The sequence below is a fragment of the Pagrus major genome, chromosome 20 (assembly GCF_040436345.1).
Source record: "Pagrus major chromosome 20, Pma_NU_1.0".
NCBI lineage: Eukaryota > Metazoa > Chordata > Actinopteri > Spariformes > Sparidae > Pagrus > Pagrus major.
In genome coordinates this window covers 9,778,152-9,798,071 of record NC_133234.1, presented here as the reverse complement: position 1 = coordinate 9,798,071, position 19,920 = coordinate 9,778,152, and the positions used below count along the sequence as shown (strand labels likewise).

At 41.7% G+C, this 19,920-nt stretch overlaps 1 protein-coding gene across 1 annotated transcript; it reads left to right on the top strand.

Annotated features, from left to right (window-relative positions):
• The first annotated feature begins 5,788 nt into the window (after positions 1-5,788).
• On the top strand, positions 5,789-19,738 carry cdc42ep1a (CDC42 effector protein (Rho GTPase binding) 1a). The gene is made up of 4 exons (XM_073489305.1): positions 5,789-5,906; positions 11,474-11,579; positions 13,600-14,485; positions 18,021-19,738. The coding sequence occupies exons 3-4, from the start codon at positions 14,014-14,016 to the stop codon at positions 18,746-18,748; spliced, it is 1,200 nt and encodes a 399-aa protein (XP_073345406.1). The 5' UTR covers positions 5,789-5,906; positions 11,474-11,579; positions 13,600-14,013; the 3' UTR covers positions 18,749-19,738.
• Positions 19,739-19,920: the final 182 nt, after the last annotated feature.

The window sequence follows — 19,920 nt, the reverse complement described above, 5'->3', positions numbered from 1 at the left end:
TGCCCAGAGCTATGAGAACTGGTGCTCGGTTCTCCCCTCGTGTGTTAATCAGAGAAGAGTGATGAAAGTTCCCGAAAGAGAATAAATCAGCATTTAACAAACAAGAAGGGAATTCGAGGACTCCGTATGGTCAAACTGGTCGGACTAGGAGGAACAAAAGGTCAAACATAAAGGTGGCAGGGCGTCGAAACTCACACGTTTTGGAATCACTCGGGTTCAAGTGAGAGATGTACGAGTCGTGAGAGAGTTGGAGGGAAAAAAAGAGCAGTGTAGACCAAGAAAAATGAAAAACAGAGGGGGAGATTGTGAAAAAGCACTAAATTTGTAATCTTGCCTCCCTTCGGAGACCCAGATCTGAACGGCATCCAAAAACTTGTGAGCTTTTTTGAACAAATAGCTGACATGCCTCGGAACAGAGGTTGTTTATCTTGGGATGGAGTGAAGGGGAGAGAGAAGAGGGATGCAAGGAAAGCATGGGAGAGAGGAAGGGGGGAGGGACAGGAACAGAGAGATGGACAGGAGGATTTGAGATTGTGCAAAAGAAATACAAGAGAGAAAGAAGAGAGATGAGATGCATGGGAACCAGGCTATAAAAAAAAACAAATGACAGTTTCGGCAGATCTACAGGAATAATATTTTGCTTCTCAAACTCACAGCAACAAAGACCCAAGCAGCCTAAAAATCAAGACAACCAACAGGTCCAAACAGAGACTTAATGTAAGAATGTGTGAAGTCAAGACTTGTCAAACAGTGCTTCAAACACACCAGTAACAAAGTGGTTTGGAAAGACAGACGAGGACTGGACAACACCATGGAGTCTGCAGGAGAATAAGTGACAGACATAAAAAAAAAAGAAGTTGTACAAAACTCATTTTTTAGTTGTAGTATCTTAAAAGGCTGAAGTGCTGAAATCATTACAGATAACATATCAGCTAAGATAACATCATTTAAAAGCACTGACTGAACAATTAGATACAAAAGACATATTTCAACTAAGGAGTCATGACAAAATGAAAATACACACCACTGTAACAAGAGGACTGTTCACAATTTACTATACAAACACTTCAAATATAGACCTATTACCAAGGCAAACTTAAAAGCAGCCCTTAGTCACTGTAATGACTCAGGCATTCAAACGTTTTTAGAGTATGAGGTTGGATTAAGTCCATGATTGAACCAAAGCCAAAAACAAAGGAAAGGAAATCTCAAAAAAATAAGTAAAAGAAAGTCTTGAGAAAAGGTGTAGCTTAAACCTTTAATGGGAACAATGCAACAAGCAACAAACATGTTTACCTTGTATGGTTGTTACGGATAGCATGTTAGCTAACAGTTGCACATTTACACACCCAGCAGACACAAAGCAACGTTAGCATTCAACTGGATTTGGTGTTTGGTTTTAAACTCCGCTCCACTCCAACATTAACTCTGCTTGAGGCTCAGTTTTGGTCTCCACCAATGCTGGACACTTGAGAATGAACCAAAACAGTAAAGTTGCAGGCAAGAAAACCAAAACAATGAGCTAAAACTAAGGGGAAGTTTAGAGTTAAGTGATAATTATCTATGGGTTTGACAACACAAGTGACAGCTTAACATTACATATTGGTGTCATTATGAAAGTATTGCTTTCCTTTTACCGAGATGGAGGTAAATCTGGAGCTCGGAGATTACTTTTTAATATTTTCAGGACTAAAGTGTGAATTATCTTCACTTCTGTTTATCAACTTGACTCCAGCTATGATCCACGGAGGTGACCTCCATTGTCGGGTTTTTATGTACTGTAATGTTGACTTCAGACTGGAGCTGGAGTGGAAATGTTTACTTCATGAACATAATGTTACAGAGAGTAGAGGGGGAAAGAAGAAAGAAAGCCACAGTCTGTGGTGAGTGCTGAGTTGAGTGATTGACCTGAATTCAAACACACAGACACACACAACCTTGGTTCGTGCTGTGCTCACTATCTTACAGCTAATGTACAGTAAAGTCACCTGGCTGGGCGCTGGTGGTGAATAAACCATTAAACAACCACTATTGCTGACTAAAATCTATCTGACATGACTTGGGCACAAATGTTCACAGACAAGGTAATGTTTTAGTTTTATTCATGTTGTGTTTAGTCTTGTATGCCGACTTCCTTCCTCACTCTCTGACTCACTCTAGGAAGTTAGAACAGGCGACCAAATGAAACGCACCGTTACCTTCAGTAAACTTGTGGATTTCTCTGAGTTTGAACATTTGTGGAAACATTTGGGATACTGTAACTCGATAAAATGTATAACAAAAGATCCTTTTTGGACATTTTAATGCAGACTTCTTACATATTTTATGCTGTTGTTTATTCTACATTTTTCTTTTTGTCAAAATCCCAAAATAAAGACAAAAACCAACAATGCATTAGTCTGTCTCTCAAAATGTTTTGACTTCCTTACTCTATTTGTGGCTTATTCTCTGCATCTTTTTTTAAAAAAAACATAAACATAAACATAAGGTGCTTTTGTTGGTGCATCACCATCATAGTGTATGTGGGATTGACTCAAACTACAGTGCACATGTTTATGGTGATGATGGAAATGTCAACCAGTGTGACAGTGTGGCTTATTAATGTGTTTTCAATTATTCAACAGCGGGGGTTGTCCAATGGTAAAGAGGAACAAGCTATATCAGGCTTTGGCTAAACAAACAATACTGGTTAATAGGAATAGTTCCATGTTTCCGTCTCTTCAAAGGATTTGTCGACAATACAAATAAATATAGTATATCACCAGCCTTACTCTTTGACAAACACACTCATATTTGTTTAGTGTGCCAGCTGTTTGCATGCATCCTGAGGTGTTAGCTAGTCGTTATCACGGGGAATGTTTTGAAAAACCAGTACAAATCTGGATTTTCGGTAAGAAAAAGAGCTTGTTGATTCTGAAAGTTAACTGGATGCCAACTTTTTTGCCACCTTTGCCAGAAAATCTGGAAATTTGTTCAGCAAACATCCAAAGTGAATGTTGCCTTGTGAATCTGCTGAAAGCACCGTGCAGCCTGGCTGCTGACAGTGTCAAACCAGTGTCTGTTGGAGAGGCAGTGCCAACACTTCATGCCCGAGAAGTGTGGGCATAGGTGGCGGCTGGAGACAAGACAGACCAAATACAGACATGCTGTTTGACACACACCACCATGGAATTCACACACACACACACACACACACACACACACACACACACACACTGACACACAGGCAGACACTAATCCTTTAGATGCCCTCCAGTACTGTATATACAGATTAGAGGTGGGTATTAGACAGTGTCTGTGCTTAAAGGACACCATTCAGCTCCTTTGTCATGAAAAAGCAATGAATCATCTGATGCTATAATGATACGGTGGATTAAACAATTAAATGAGTCATACTGAACACAATTGAAGGCACAGTCCTCAGAAAAGGTGGACCCTGATTGGCTGACAAGAAAACCTGTTGTCCCCCCCCAAAAAACACCCACACATCCCGGACCAATCAGTAACAAGTAACAACGCTTTGTTTTGTCATTTGTCATTTCCAAACACTAAAACAGACAAACAGCATATTCCCTTAAATTTCAACAAAGTCCTGTCAGTGTGAGATGTTGTTCATGAGGGGAAGACAAAATGAATGAATGGACAATATGGTGACCAAGAGGTGAATCTAGTGATTGAGCATGACCCTGTTCAAATGTAGCAAAGTGCCCTGATTGGATAGATTTTAGTAATACATTACTGATTGGAGCCAAGTATACTGGATTCATTAAGAAACTTACCTTTAGTGAATGTTGAAAATGGAATAACTGCAAATTTAACCATTTAATTAAAATATTCATTTTTTTAAAAATCTTTCACAACATGAGTCAACAGAGACTGTTAACTGCTGTGCGATGAGGAAGGGTGTTGTCTGAAACAGTGAGGGATGGTGGTTTTCCCGATGGTGTGTGATTGTGTTTACTTCCGCCTGCCTACGTGTGAGCTCGTAAGTGTGTGTGTGTGTGGTATACTGCAGGGAAGTACTGTAGCACTAAGAGGTGGCATGTGGCTGTGGTGTGATCGGTCGTGGTGTACGCTGGCAAACTTACTGGCCACCTCGGAGCTTTAACGACAGACAGACCTGTTGGAAGCCTTTGAGGACGGGGTGAGGATGCTTCTGTTCCTGTTGATAAGGCTCTGTTTCCTGTTGGACAGGTCAGCAGTGGGACCACTGGCATGTGCACTTTATGGGACTACATCTCTGACGACTGTTGTTCTCCTAGCGTTGAATGAAATTTTGCAGCAGTCAGTCAGTTAAATGAAGTTTAAGGTTGAAACTGTGGAGATTTTTTACGTAAAAATCTACTTACCTCATCAGCATAAGATTAAAAGGTGTGTATGCAACAGAGTAAAATCAATATATCCCTCTAATGGAAATGGTTTAATGGGGATTCACTATGTTTCATGTATGGTCACTTAAAAGCAACATACAAACCGTATCATAAGCAGCAACTCATTAGCCATTTGTCCAATGACTCACTAGACTCTTGATCTGGTTTCCTTTAGTTGAATCATTACACCACAACATGAGCAGACTGACGTCATTTCTTTAAGGCTTTCAAGGGATTTCAGTTCAGTTTTCAAACAGTTACATGGCAACGTGAAACACTGCCCCAAGTGCAGATTTTAGCTTCCATTGTTAGTAAAAAATATGGACAGTTTGACAGCTTTTAACACACAAGAACAACATATATATTCACCTGCCCCCACGTGGGCCTATTGGTAGCCAAAGAGTCGCCAGATTATAGCTATATAACAAGAGCAATAACACCTAAAGCAATATTAAACTGTGATTTAAATGCAATAGCTGTTAAAAGTAATATTATATTGGGAATAGGGAACTATGTATTTGCTTTTTTGCAGAAAGGTCAACTAAAAGAAACCACTCTCATAATACTTTTCAAATGAAAAGCTACAACCAGGCGACATTTAGCTTAGCTTAGTATAAAGACTGGACAAGAGGAAACAGCTAGCTTGGCTACATTAAAAAGAAATAGACCTAGTAGCTCCTCTAAAGAGATATAGCTGATATTATGATATTTTTGTCGAAATTTTATGAGATATAACATGTTCATTAGTGAGTGTTGGCATGCAGATTTGGTTACCTTCGGACAGAACCAAGCTAACGCTAGCTGTTTTCCTGTTTCCAGTCGTTATGCCATGCTAAGCTAAACGTTTCCGTAGCTTATACTGTAGCTAGCGTACAAACATGAGTGGTATCAATATTTTTCATGTAAGAAAAGAACAAGCACATATTGGAAAATATCAAAAATGATAACTGCTCATATTAGCCTACCGTGAACAGATGGTTGGTTATCTACAGGCCTGCAGTTTCACTTGTGTTAGCCTAGTTTAAGTTATTGGACAAACTGAGTCACCATGAAACAATTTCATAACTATGTGTTTCCCTCTTGCTAAGCGTCAGCAGAGGCTCAGCTGATGAAGTCTGATGATTATCACTTGACAGATTAGAAAAGACGGATGTAAATCACTCCTCAGAATCATAATGAGTCATGTTACAGCGCCCCCTAGTTTGGCTGTAAAAGATGATTTCCCTACATGTTTACTTTCAAATCGTGTTGACAAGTCAGTTGACATGTTGCAGAGAGAGACATCAGGCCGGAGCGGGGCAGCGTGTGGGAGCTCCCTCTGATGGTTTAATCGGTATCTGATCCACTGCCCGCCCCGCCCCTTCCTCCCCTCATCCTCCGCGCTGCGCCGCTGCACACACCCGGCGCACCAGCGGGACAGTCCGGCTGCAGCACCGGCTCACTCGGACCGCGCGAGCCTCAAAGACGCTCCTGTTGGAGGGATAATTACCCCGGAGTCAGCCAGTCTCCTGCTTCTTCCTGTCGCAGCCTCCTTTGGTGAGTTTATTCTCAATTTTAACGTGAAACCACTTTAAAGAAAGACACACAATGAGTCTGTAACAAGCTCATGGGGAAAAATCTGTTGTGACTTTTTGGTGCATATTGAGACTTGAAGTTTATCCGCACAGTGTAATTTAATCATTGTGGGTATGTCATAGCCTATGTCCTGCAATATCCCTCTACTATGATATTCTTTAAAGTGTTTTTAATTAGTTTTGTGTGTATTATTTCCTCCAGTACGTTCTGCTGCTTGAAGGGGCAGTAACTTAATAAAAGAACCTATCAGTCATCTCCTTTTAGCAGCATATAATGCAGTTATTAATTATTAGCAATGTTTTCTCTGCTGAAACCATCAAGTGGAAAGAAAAATCCTCCAGAGAAAGAAAGCAAACATATTAGGTTTAGTTTCAGATAAGGTTCAGACTGTTATCAGACATGGTGTTAACGCTGGTGGGTAAGTTGTTTTAGTGCTGTGAGAGCCTTTTCTCAGATGTCAGACATGAAACTCAATCCTCTCTGTCACATATTTATATCCAGCGGCAGTATATCATTACTATTCCCCCACGTTACCTTGGTCAGAATAAACTCCACCACTGCTTATCACTGTGCCTTATAATTACAGCAGTTACATGACATAACCTATCAATTTTCATACATGTCACTGACATTACTGGTGCAACACGACATGGTGAAGTTGAAGTTGGTGCCCTTGAGGTGTTTTAATTATGGAGACCAACAGGCGGGCACAGTGCTGGACTCATTACAAGCTTGGGGGGGGGGGGGCCAGAGGCCTTGTGACCTCTGCAACCTGCCAGCAAGCCACGAGGGGAGGCCACCATGTGAAATACCACACACACGCACATTGATCGATGAGCTTGTTGGCCCGACAGTAAACAAACGTGCTCATCGGTGATCAATAAAAAAGCCAGCCGGCTGTAGTGATAAGAACACAGAATCCAATGAACAACATGAAGTGATCAATTCAGCCCTCGTAACTGCAGTGGACCTGCACAGCGTGAGGCTTTTTCATGTTTAACTGGAGCCATAATTCCCCAGTTAGTCTCCGCAGAGTAGGCGTACAGTATATCCTCCTCGAGTACGTGCTTTGATATTTCCGTGTCGGCCTCCTGTATGCCCTCAGCTCAGCCAGCAGCAGATTATTAACACATGCATGTAATGTGTTTCATCAACATTCCCCTCATATGATTTACACTAATGATACAGCAGGACTTTACAAAGTAAATGAGTACAGACCCTCCCTGGGGTTTTTCCAGTCTGTTCCCCATCTTTTTTTAAAAAATTTTTACCTGAGTTCTACATTCCTCTGAGGGGGACCTTTTGTGACCTTTGGGTGTCATTGACGTAACCAACCAGGAAAGGGTCAGAAGCAGAGGTGCGAACTTTCAATCCAATAGCTGTATTTGTTTTCACACCGCCTGGTTCTCTGGCTTTTATTTCTTTCTCTTTTTTGCCACACATGATGATGTTGGTTAAAACTGCTCCATCATGGTCTGTTGTAACCAAATGGTCACAGCTCATCTATAACAACAACGCTCCAGTAAAGGATGACACCACAACTGGTCACTGCTGTCAGCTGTGTGGAGGAACGACTCCCAAATCCTGTTCACCAACCTAAAGTAGTTATCATGGATTTGCAATGAATTTAAGATACTTTAGGAAACAGATTTTAGTGGACCGCGTGGGTGAAACAAGAGGACATTTTTGACCAAACCGCCGTGAGTTTTAAGTTTGAAATACAGGGATAGGCTGAGGTCTGTTTGTTGACTGGCAGCTTTCCAAACTTTGACTGCATGTGAACTTCTCGTATGATTGATGTGGACGACTGTGAAGTTTCCCCAGCTCTGGCCGGACTCCACCTCTCGCTGTTCCCCCTGAAACTATACAGTGTGAAACTTAAATATGAAACTGAGAGTATTTTGTGCTGGCAGTGTGAGGGACGAGAACATAGACAACAAAATCAGTGGGTCCAAATTCTTGTTGAGGGATAAGTACCTTTATGAAAGAGCAAAATATAAACTTAAGTTTTAGTCTTTTATCAAACTTATCAAATTGTTCTTGAATGAAAGTTGTTACTGGCCAATATTGACACTGATATCAATTTGAGAGTTTAAAAAATGCAAAATCATAACATCAGCTGACATCTGTTTCTTAATATGAACGTGTGACAACAATCCCGACAAAGAGTTCGACATTTGCTTTCTTGGTAAGATCAATATCACTCACATGTGTGTATTACAAACATGAAGCTACCAGCACATCCTTAACTTAACTTCCATACCTTCATACTTTATGTATTCAACTTAAGTTACGTCATTTAAGTGACTACATTATTAAGTTAAAGCTACTACAAGGAACTTTTTTTTTAACTTTCTTTGTTGGTTGATTCTGGCTCGCCCTGTGGACAAAAGATGAACATGCTGAAATATAGTAAACATTGTTTTAGTAATTCATCCTGAGCACTCTGGCATTGAGGATAACTTTAATTACTACACAGAAATATCCAATCGTCTGCAGGTTGCGTCTTCTTATTTTGGTCATATAGAGGCATTAGTGTTAAATTGAGATTGTGTCATCACCAGTTAAAAGTTTGTTGTAGTATATTTAAAATAACCCAGTGTTGACTTTTGGTTTCAAATGTCTCCAGTGTGAAAGTCCTGCGTTTGTTTGACCCATCCATCCACCACATCCTCCTGCCTATGTGGACTAGTCATTACTATGGCCACTTGAGGTCGCCACCCAACAATAAACGCAAATAAAAAGATCGTAATAACCTGCTTTCACAGTCAACCTTTATGGTTGTTTTTCTGTTGAGGACAGGCTGGACAGACACCTCCTAAGCTCACTAATTAACCTATGATATTTAATTTCCCCCATGTTTCCCGTTTCTGTGCTAAGCTAACTGGCTCTAGCTTCATATTTACAGTACAGATATGAAAGTGGTATCTATATTCTCATCAACTCGTCAAGAAAGCAATTAAAAGGTTTTTTTTCTAATATGTCAAAATATCAATTTTAAGACAGAGCTGGACATTTTGCAGTACATAAATAAACTTGTCACTGCTCTCTGGTGGACAAACTCTGTAAAGGGGGACACTGTTTCAGAATGCTCTTAGAGATGCCTTTGCATTCTGGCACCGCAATTTCTTGATTCTATTGGCCAACATGTACAATGATACCAATATACTGTATATGTGATAAGATAAAATTGTCCAATGATACCAGTCATGCATGTCTCAGTCTGAGTGCAGTGTCTATATTTGCTCAGGTAAACTGACCCCTGTAATGAAGAGAGGGGGACTCTGCATGTGTAGTGGAAAAAAGCAAGATGAAAAGAAGCAAGTTTATATATGAGCACAGAAGAGATATAAACCAAACAAGAGAGGCAACAAAGAGGGCAAATTGGTACTGCCATTTCCAGCAGATTCAGGAAGCAGGCAGCCTCAGAGAGTATGGATATTTGTTGAAGCATGAAAATGTTTTCTTGGCTGAGGAGGAAGTGTAGCCGTGTTTTGCTTGGACTCGGGCTGAGCATGGACGGCGAAAATAGGAACGTAATTGAAAGTCAAAGGGTGAGCCTGAAAAATGTGGCCTTATCTTGTATGTTTGTTCACCTGGTTAGCGGGGTTAGTGAGTGAAGGACATGAGAAGAGAGGGACGGTGAAGGGAGGGGAAAACCCCCCCATGAAACACAAAGTTCACTGCTGATTTTATTCAAGACAAACTGTAGCAGAGTAAACATTTGAGTTTAAGTCATCAGAAATAGAGATTAATGGGTGCGTGTGTGCCTGTGTGGGCCCAACAGCTGTTTCAGCCTCCCCAAGTCAGTCAAAACACTCAAAGAGAGGCAAAGAAAAGAAATGAAAGGGGAAGAAGAAGAAGAGAGCAATTAAAGAGAAAAACAGGAACAGAAAAAAGAAAGGAAAAAGAGGGTCAGAGAATAAGCAAAGGGAAGAGGAGGAATAAACAAAGAGAGGAAAGGATTCAGAATGGGTGTTAAGCGACGGGGGAAAGGAAGAAAGAGAAGATAAAAGAAGACAATTAAAGTAAGTATGGAAAAGAAATGAGAGGGAGAGAAGAATTGAGAGAAGCCGAAAGAGAAAGAAAAAGTCAGGAAAGAGGGAAAGAGAATGAAAGAAAAAAAAGATGGTTCACTCGAAACGTGGTTTCAATCAGAACCAAGGTTGAGAGGAAAGATGTTTGATGGTCGTAATCGAGAGAAAGACTCAACCGACCGATGCTCTGCTCAGGAATGTTTTCGTACACACACACACACACACACACAACACACACACACACAACACAACACACACGGCTCCTATTAGACTGTGGTTACTCTGGTTTACATCCAGCAAAGCCACCTCAAGCAAATACTGTACATAGTGACATGGAAATATTTTATTGAGCCTGTCTGTGATGTACGAATTCACCAAAATCCCCTGAATTGTGAGATGCCCAAAGAAAGCAACTCGAAAGCTGCAGCAGAAAGATGAACTAACAAGTTTGAACGCAGGTTGTTTTTTTGCCCCCAACATTGTCTGTACTACTGATCTCTTGTTCCAAGATTTCTGGGCGTCCAACAATTTTGTCTGGGACAGCGTTGAAAAAAAGCTTACAATCAGTGTCCGACAGAGCGTGTCAGGCTCCAGTTATTACACTCCTGATCCTGCAAGAATGATGCAGGTGTACTTTTTTTTTTTTTTTTATTAAGTCATGAAGACACAAGGGGAAGGTCGTCTTGAAACATGAAACAATGCAGTGGTTTAAGAAAAGCATCTAAGTCCCCAAAGATAATGAACTTGACAAGTGTCAAAGGTTACAATACTTCAGGACAAAAGTCATGATAACATGATAAATAGCCATGCTACCAGTTCAGTGCGGTACTTTGAGTTAAATGCTAATACCAGCATGCTAAAATGCTCAAATGGGGGGGGGGGGGGGGGGGGGGGGGGGGTAATTGAGACATTTCTCTGAAAACGATAAATGTCAACTTCATGGTGGCACCAGAGGAAAGGTCATTGGATCACTAAAGGATTCACCTTCTGGGAACCACGAATGTGCAAAACTCATTCTACCCAATAGATAAAGATGAGGCTAAAAATGGTACACACAGATGATAGGTGTCAGAAATGTTCAATGGTGCTTATTAGTGCTGATAATATAAAAGATGATCAATCTGATTATATATGTTCCTGAGCAGAGTATTTCTCTGATCGCATCCATACACTGAAATCTGAAAGTCTTTTATGTCTCAGTTGACATATTTCTTCCTATCATTTTGCCCTGCTCCCCTCACATTCTCCTCTTTTCCTCTCTCCTCATCCGACCTTTCCTTTTTGTCTCATTTCTCTCAACATCCATTCCTGTCATCTGTATTTCTGCCTTGAGTTGCCATCCTCCCCCTTCACTCCTTTCTGTGAAAATGAAACTTAATGTTTTTTCATTCCCTGCTTCCTTCCATCACTTCTCACCCTGCCTCGCTTCAGTTTCAATTGACTCCCATCCTCCTTTAAAACTCTTTTTGTATTTTATTTCTTCTCTGACAGGAGCCAGTGAAGCAGCCGAGGAGTGTGGTAGCAGCCAGGCCTTTCCCAAAAAGAGGCACCCTACCAGGGGTAACAGAGGGGATAAAGGATTAGAGGATAATCCAGGGTAGGTCCAAGTCCCTCCTGTTGAGAAGTCCCGTACTCTTTTCTGATATCCAAGAAGCAGGCAGGCAGCCTGCTACTGGGATTATAGGGTTAAAACTAACTACCTTTTAAAGACTCAAAATATTGGAGGTTTTGTCCTTGTGGTGCTTTTCAGGCCATTTATCGCCTCGGGTTGCTGGCTGCTGTATTTGTGTAACTCAGAAAACAAAGGAGCAAGTGCAAACAAGGATCACAGAGTGGAGGGAACTCAGGAGAGTTCAGTAGGATAGAAGCGTATGTGCAGATAAAATGAGCTTCGCCCGGAGGGTCCAGATACATAAGAGGTTTCAGAGGGAGCGACCCCCTCAGAGCTGTGGTCAAAGGTCTTTAACAGGATTACAGGCAGAGACAAAACACCAGAGCTTTCCGTAAGCACACAGTCAGAGTAATTAATGGCTCCTTGTGTTTTCCTGTAATACTGTAAGTTATCAATTAGGCTGAGGTTTTTCTTGTCAAACCTTGTTATAGCAAGACAAACTTTTGCCCTTATTGGGAAGCACATCGTGTCTGTCACTGGGGAGCTGTAATCAGATATGTGGCCCGTCGCTTTAGCGCGGTTCATGGGAACGTGCACAAGGTCCCAGCAGGATCACGCCGTATTAGATTCGACATCACACCTCAGTATACTGGTCCCTTGCGTCCCTTTGTGAGCCTTGATATGGCTCTGCTCGGTGCTGGTATGTGGCGTGTTTCCTCCCTCTCGGCTCCCAGATGCCCCTCTTAAAACGCCAGCAAGGGGAAGTGGAGCGGAGGGCCTGGGACTGCGGTCAGCAGCAAATTAGAAGGGCTGCCTTGGACCTGACGCAATCCCCATCTCTTGAACCATAGCAGGTCATTAATGAAGCCAGACGGGGCCGTGCATGTGTGGGAGGCCCGCCGACATTTAGCTGCTGCAGTGGAAAGCTTTTAAAGAGAACCAGAGGTCCTTGTCAGGACTGCCTTATGCTATCAAAATATTTTAGAATTGGATATCCATTACTCTGCTGGCAAAGAACAACACATGAGAAAAGGCCAATTTTTTGTCTGCCTTCAATACAGACTTATAGACTTATGGAGGTATGGAGCTCCAAAACAGACAAAAGGCTGCCAGTCAAGTCAAATTATCACTGAACACATGAATTAATAATACTATTAGGCAAAGAAATAGCTTTAAAGCTTACTTATATTTATTATATAATGTTGTAGCTATATATTATAATATAATAATAATATATAATAATATAATATAATATTTCAGTGAAAGTCATTGACCTATTCTTTATTTTCCTGTGGAGTGTGAAAAAAGCATTTCTCTTTTTTAGCTAACTGATTTAAAATTCCATTTTGATTATAGCATTATTAAATCAATTCATGTATTCCATTTTTGAGTCATCCAAAACTCTTTCACTGTCTTTTGACGGTGCTGAGGCTCCATACACAGGCAGTCTAGCAGTACTTCTCGGTAGCAGCGGTGATTTTCTTATCAGCAAATTTTCATTATCTCTTCCTATCTCGCCGAGCATACTTTGCCTGTTTATAAACAAAACTAAGCCCGTTGAAGGAGGTCTGCTGCTCGGCTTTAAAAGCATGATAAGTCTTTTCAGTGAGATGTAAAATGAACTTTGTCCAACCTTCAGGCCAGACAAAGCAGGACAAAATGGAAGCAGGAATTCCCTGAAAGTCCACCCATTTTACGGATACGAAGCAGACTTTGGTTTGGTGCACAGAGCAGTGACTGTGGTCTAAATTTAGATGGTTCCAGACCAGCGGACCTTTGGAACGCGGAATCCTAAAAACCTGCGGAAAGACAGATTGTTTCAAAATGCAGTGAGGTTACTTTACAACTACGTACAGCATTCAGGGTAGCGGTCTCTCGCTGAATCTCGCTTCCACAGAATGAACTGCAAATGTCATCCATTTCTCTCAACATCCCTCAAAATCAAATACATCCCTGCCTGTATTTTTAAGATAGATGTTTTTTTCCCTGCTTTTACTCTCAATAGATGGTTCCATGGTGCGACCGCAGAGCCGTTTGCAGCTGGACTCAGACCTATTTCTGAGCTGATGTCGACAAAGCCAAAACCCGAGGCAAGCGGGGGAAACCAGGCGACCTGACCACATTGCTTCCAGGAACACAACTGCACAGTGTTCTCCTCAATTTATGTCTGTTTAATTGAGCCAGCTATGCATAACAACGAGCTACAAACAGTGGGACAGAGTTTGGCCTGCACATGATAAACAGAGATAATATTCCAGTGAACTATTTGGCCTGGAGTTCAACTTTTTACCATAAGAAATTATCGTGGAATAACCTTTGAGAGGAGAAAAGTTTGCCAGTTCATTTTTGCCATTCAGTGGGATTTAAGGACATCGTTTCAGTCTGATTTTCAAGAAACAGTCAATCACCTCGTTTGACCATGAATCTTCAGGAAAAGCTGTCAGGCCTCAAAGGCCTGGTCACACACTCCCACAGCAAGCGCCGCTATAAAGGCGACCTCACATTGGACATGATCAGCCCTCCTCTGGGTGACTTCCGCCACACCATGCACGTGGGCCGTGGCGGCGATGTATTCGGGGACACCTCCTTCCTCAGCAACCACGGCGGCTCGGCCAATGCGAACAACGGGGAATCGGATTCTATTTCCAGCCCCGACAACAAGATCGGGGCGTTCTTCTCCAGGACGCTCCGCCAGATCAGGAGGGGCTCTGACAACCGACCCAGAGAAGTATCCAAAGATCTGTCGCCGCCACCGCCTGTCGTTTCTCCCATCATCAAGAACGCCATCTCCCTTCCCAGGCTGGATGTGGATATGCCTAATGGGAGTCCCACCACCAAACTGCTCTTCGGCAGTTCTCAAAACACGCCAGAGGAGAAGAAAAGCTCTTATGGTGAGTCCTAAAGCTGCTATCATCAATATTGTTACATCAATATTGGATCAAACTACTGTGTGTATGTGAAGTTGATCGCTGTTAGTGAGGAATTATTTCCCAACTTTCCCTCAGTTATAGAGATTTTTGCATCTTTTAGCTAATTGTTTTGGTTTTCCCACCTTAACTTTACTGTTTGGTTGACTGTTATTCCTAATGCAGCAGGCAGTAGTTTTCAGAAATACATTTCAGATAAACCCACTGTAGTACCTGTACCTGTCCAGGGAATGACAGGCTAAGTTAGCAATTTGCTGGTGAACATAGAGGAGCAATTAGCCGGCCAGTATATCCCTCAGGGGTTGGTGGAGACCAAAACAGAGCTAAATGTAGAGAATATATTGCTTACATTCATCAGGTGGCCAGAGAAATGAATCTTTAAGGTGTTCTTTGTCAAACAATTGCACAACACGTTTGCCCTATTAACTTTAATAGGTATTCACAGCTTCTTTCTGCCGCCTCCAAGTAGTTTCAGTCAATCCGTTAATCTGTTTCTGCTACTGGAATTACTGCCTGAACTTGCTGTATTCAGTATGTGTAGGTGGAGAGCATAGTGTCAACACAACTTTGTTGTTGTTATTCAAGATGCATTGTGACTGGTCTATTGAGGCCTCCGTGTGTGTTAAATTTCTTTTGAGATGAATTTCACCACTTAAGATGAATGAAAGAAGCTTTTGCTCTTTAATTCTGAAGGTCTTACACCAGCTGTTTTGGATCAGAGAAAAACTCCTGTACAACTTCACTGGAAATTTCCCAACACGATGTCATGTCATCTTTTTTTACCAGTCATTCAAGGATTAAGAAAAGTACACCATCAAATCCCAAAATGGTCGCTAAGATTAAGGGTAGATGTTTTCTTCCAATTAAATGTCACCGTTGCTAAACATGATGAAACGCGTGGGCAAAGGTCAAATGAGTTGACAGTGTTAACTGTAAACTGCAGAGAGGTGCAAATATCTGTAGAGCTGCAGTGAGACTCATCCGTCAGTTCTACCTAGTAATCAAGACAGATTTGCGCCAGATGTCCTTATGAATCACCTTGGCTCTTTATCAGCAGCGCTCACACTGATAACACACAGAGATCCAGACAGTGCTGGCAACAAGCTGTCTGAGAGGCTGTTTGAATGACCCACATTAACACCACAGGCATGGCTCATACAGTCTGACCACCAGCCTGCGTGTGTGTGTGTGCTTGTGTGTGTGTGTGTGTGTGTGTGTGTGTGTGTGTGTGTCTTAAGTGGTGAATGTAAATGCGACATGGAGGAAAGTTAATTTCTTGTGTCACTTTTTACAATATCACTAATTTCCATACATGACAGTCATGACATGTTGGGAAATACGCTGGTGTCTAGATGAGATTGATAGGCTGCCACTTAGCCAGGAGACAGTTAGCTTAAGTTAGCATAAGCAATGAAGACACAGAGCCCAGCTCTGTCCCCTGTCAAACCACAGCTTGTCATTTTTTACACTTTTTTTCACCACGTTTGTACAAATTTAACAAACAAGATATAACCTCTGAATAACTGGACTTTAATTTTGGAGAGAGCAAAGCTAGCTGTTCCACCCTGCCTCCAGTCTTTATGCTAAGCTAAGCTAACCATATCCTGGCTCCAGCTTCATATCCAACATAGGCCTACAGATATCATAGTGGTGTCAATCTTTACATCTCACACTCGCTAAGAAAACCAATATTATATTTCTGTAAAAAGTATTCTTTTTAAAAAATATCTGAAAGGGATTAGAAGATATAACTGAGTTTTTTAATCTTTGAAATAGGATTAGCAAACATTTTGGAGTGTAAGTAACCAAATCTAGAGTCTATTAGTTCGTGTGTGCATTTTATCTAAAATCTACAACAAAAATCATATAACACAGTTACTTTTGTAGTGATAACTGAAGCTAGCCTACTTCCCTCTGGAGTAGTTATTTTTAATGACACATGGATGGAAGACTCATCAGGTTTTCATCCAACCAAATCCTCCATGTGCTGGTTTCAAAGATTATGTCTTCCTTACTCTCTGGTAAAAGTGTGTTAATCTGTGAAATCAGACGCTGTTTTCTTTGGTTGGTTTAAAAAAACCTCCAGACTCTGCTCGGCCCTTTATGGCTGGCATTGAGAGGTGCTGCGGTAATTTTACCCGTTAGGGTCATGAAGGCAGCAGTGTGTGAGTGTGTGACTTGTTAAGTGATCTGGCAGGCTCAGGAAGATGATTCACTGTTAACGGCGTGGAACAACTCAGCACTTTGCAGGATGGGAGTCTGCTGGCTTGTCATTGTCAGGATGGGGTTACACTGCCCCCTGTTGGAATTGTTTGATAATCCACGTTAAGAGTGTGACTCATAATATTCTGGATTATATTCAGGGTTTGAGAAATAGGAGATTGTTTTCAAATGCATCATCTGGACAATGTGCCATTAAAGTGTTGGTTTTGGGTCAAAACATTTGTGAGGAGGCTGCTTTCTTTCTGTCAGTAGTTTCCTTGTGCCCAGATGTTTGTCTAAAGCTTATTTTGTGTTTCTCTCTGGTGTTTGCCCCTGTCCACACACACTGAAAGGAAAAGTTTGATGTTCATGGGAAATGCGCTTTGTTGCTGGAAGCTAGATGAGAAGATCAATATCATCCTCATGGTCAATATGGAGCCACTGCCAGCAGCTATTTAGCATAGCTTAGCAAACAGAGACCAACGGTTAAAAACAATCTGCCTCGCAGCACCTCTAAAGCTCACTATTTAACATGTTATATCCTGTTTAGGGATGGACCAGTATGTTTTTTCAGGGCCAAGACTGGTACTAGTAATTGTTAGTAATCAAGAAAACCGATAATTGGACATTTAGAATAACCAGTGATGGAATGTAACTTAACGTAAGTACATTTACTCAAGTATTCTGCACTTTACTTGAGTATATCCATTATCTGCTAATTATTCTTCCACTCCACTACATTTTGGAGGAAAAAATTGTACTTTATACTCCTCTACATGTACATGTTAACAAGTTGACACATTTTGTCAACATATTGACAAAAACACTGATTCTGATAATTGGAAAAATGCTCAGTGTCAGATCCAATGATCAGCCAGGCTGATCATTGGCCAATCCCTAATCCTTTTTGCTTAACATGCACAAAAACTGACAGAAAAACAAGAAGTTGTCGTTGTACAAGGGGTTGCTGGAACATTTTTAGGCCTTGTCACCATAAAATTGCGAAGAAACTAGTGGAGACTCCAAGAAGCCAGTGCTGCCCATGAAGAAATAGTCCGGCACATAACCCTCTATAAAACCCCAACTTCTCTTTTTGCATGAATTAAACAAATGGGATATAATGTGTTGATAAGTTCGCTTTAGATGTGCAGGTAGGTGGTTTTTGTTTGCTGGCTGTTTCCCAAAAAATAAGCACATTTCCCCAAAATGTTGATATATTCCTTTAAAATGCAGTACATAAGACAAACTACAAAAAACCTTCTACTGGTTTCATGTGTTGATATCTGTGTCTCCTCAGGTCTGGACTCTGGTTTCGTCACTCTGCCTCGTCTCTCCCGCTCTGAGCGCCAGCAGCCTTCCATCTCCCTCCCCATTTCCTGCTCCCCTAACATCCACCGCGGCTCTCTGACCGACCCCACCGACGCCATCTTATCCACCTGCTCCACCTCCATTCTGACCTCTGACCCCAAACCCACCACCACCGCCTACTCTGACTCCCTTCCTTCCCTCACCTCCCTGGACACCTTCACCTTTGACCTCGGCCCCTCCCTCATGAGCGAGGTGTTCGGCCTGATCGACGGCCACCCTGAGGAGCATAGCCACGCCTGGGAGGGAGAGGAGGCGGGCTCAGCGTGCGGGCTGACCACTGAGGGATCAGAGATGGACTCGGCTACTATCTCATATGTGGATTCGCTGTTGCGGGAGGACTGCGGGGGCGGGAAGAGCCCGCATCAGGTGGAATGGGAGGAGGAAGAGGGGAGCGTGACGGGGGTGAACGGAGTTGGGCTTTCTGTTAAAGTGCCTGATGTGGTGATGGGATCTCCTGAAAGAGTGAGGTTGGGGATGGGGATGGAGAGCGAGCGGTTCCAGAGTGCTACAGATGTGCTCGCACGCCACTATGGTGGCAGCCTCTTAAAGGGACAGAGCAGGATGGCGGTTGCAGATTCAGAGATGATGATCGTCAACGAGGCGAAGAAGAATATGTCCTACAGTTACATGGACGACGAGGATGAAATCAAAGTCTGAGCTGAGCAAATCAGAGATGTTTTGACACTAAAGAACAAACATATTCATCTGATGTATGACTTCTCTGTTACTCTAATCAACTCAATCATCTAAAATATTTTCACGGTCAAAGAGGCTGGCTCTTTCGACAGGATGGGAACTACAACGTGAATCCAGTGTCCTTAATGTTGGATCCTTTACTTTTATACAACCGTGCTTCAAGGATGTACAGTTTTGATGCCAAACTGTTGCTGAATGTATCGAAAAGGAGTGAAAGACTTTTTCAAAAGGTCGTGACTTTAAAAGGACTGAAACATAGAAGAGGCACGTAAAAAGTGAGGATGTGCCAGAGCACGTGTTTAAGATGGCCTCAAAGGAAACACCAGCTTTATTTACTCAACGCCTGTCATTCACTTTATACTTTACACACTTCCTCACATACGAGGGGGGAAGAGTCCTGGTCACTAATAAGAACACAAAGAGGAAGTGGGGACTAGAAAAATATATTTAATCTTAATACAACCTTTTTTTACAACCTTCACTACTATCTCTTGTCAGCGTTTCACTCAGGAATACACTACCAGGAAACAAAAAAGGGAAAGAAGAGATCTGGAATCTCAGACCTCCATCGATAAGACCAGAGAAATTCAAACATCTCAGTGATTATACTACATGGACTGAGGGAATATGACAAGTATTGCCGGTATTTGCTAGCTGCAACTAAAGCCTAAATCATATAATTGCTCATTTTATGCTGCAAACTTTCTATATAGATACCCTGTGCACCTTCTATGATTATGAAGTCCGACTCCTGTATTGCTTTTTATAGAAGAATTGTCATTTATATGTTCTTTTATACAAGTGTACATGAAGATTTCGACTGACCTCCTATAATATGTACTTACAGTAAGAGCACCTGCAGTACGCAGTGCAATTCACATTCATATGCTGCAGTCAGTACCAATGATATACAATGATGATATAAATTGACAATAAAGATGTTTTTAGTTACATTGAATTACCATTTATTTACATAGTGTCTCAGGTTTCACATTTAAGGTTGGTTTAAAGGAATATTACACCCCAAATCAAAGGTAGACCTGAAACATGGTTGTAAAAAGTTTGTTAGTTTTGGTCACTATTGATAATTGCTCACATGAATGCTAATTATTTTGTAGATTGATGGTAAAATC

Coding starts and splice junctions, on each gene's coding strand:
- cdc42ep1a (XM_073489305.1), top strand. CDS start 14,014: ATGAATCTTCAGGAAAAGCTGTCAGGCCTCAAAGGCCTGGTCACACAC. Junction 14,486..18,020: donor GGAGAAGAAAAGCTCTTATG/GTGAGTCCTAAA, acceptor GTGTCTCCTCAG/GTCTGGACTCTGGTTTCGTC.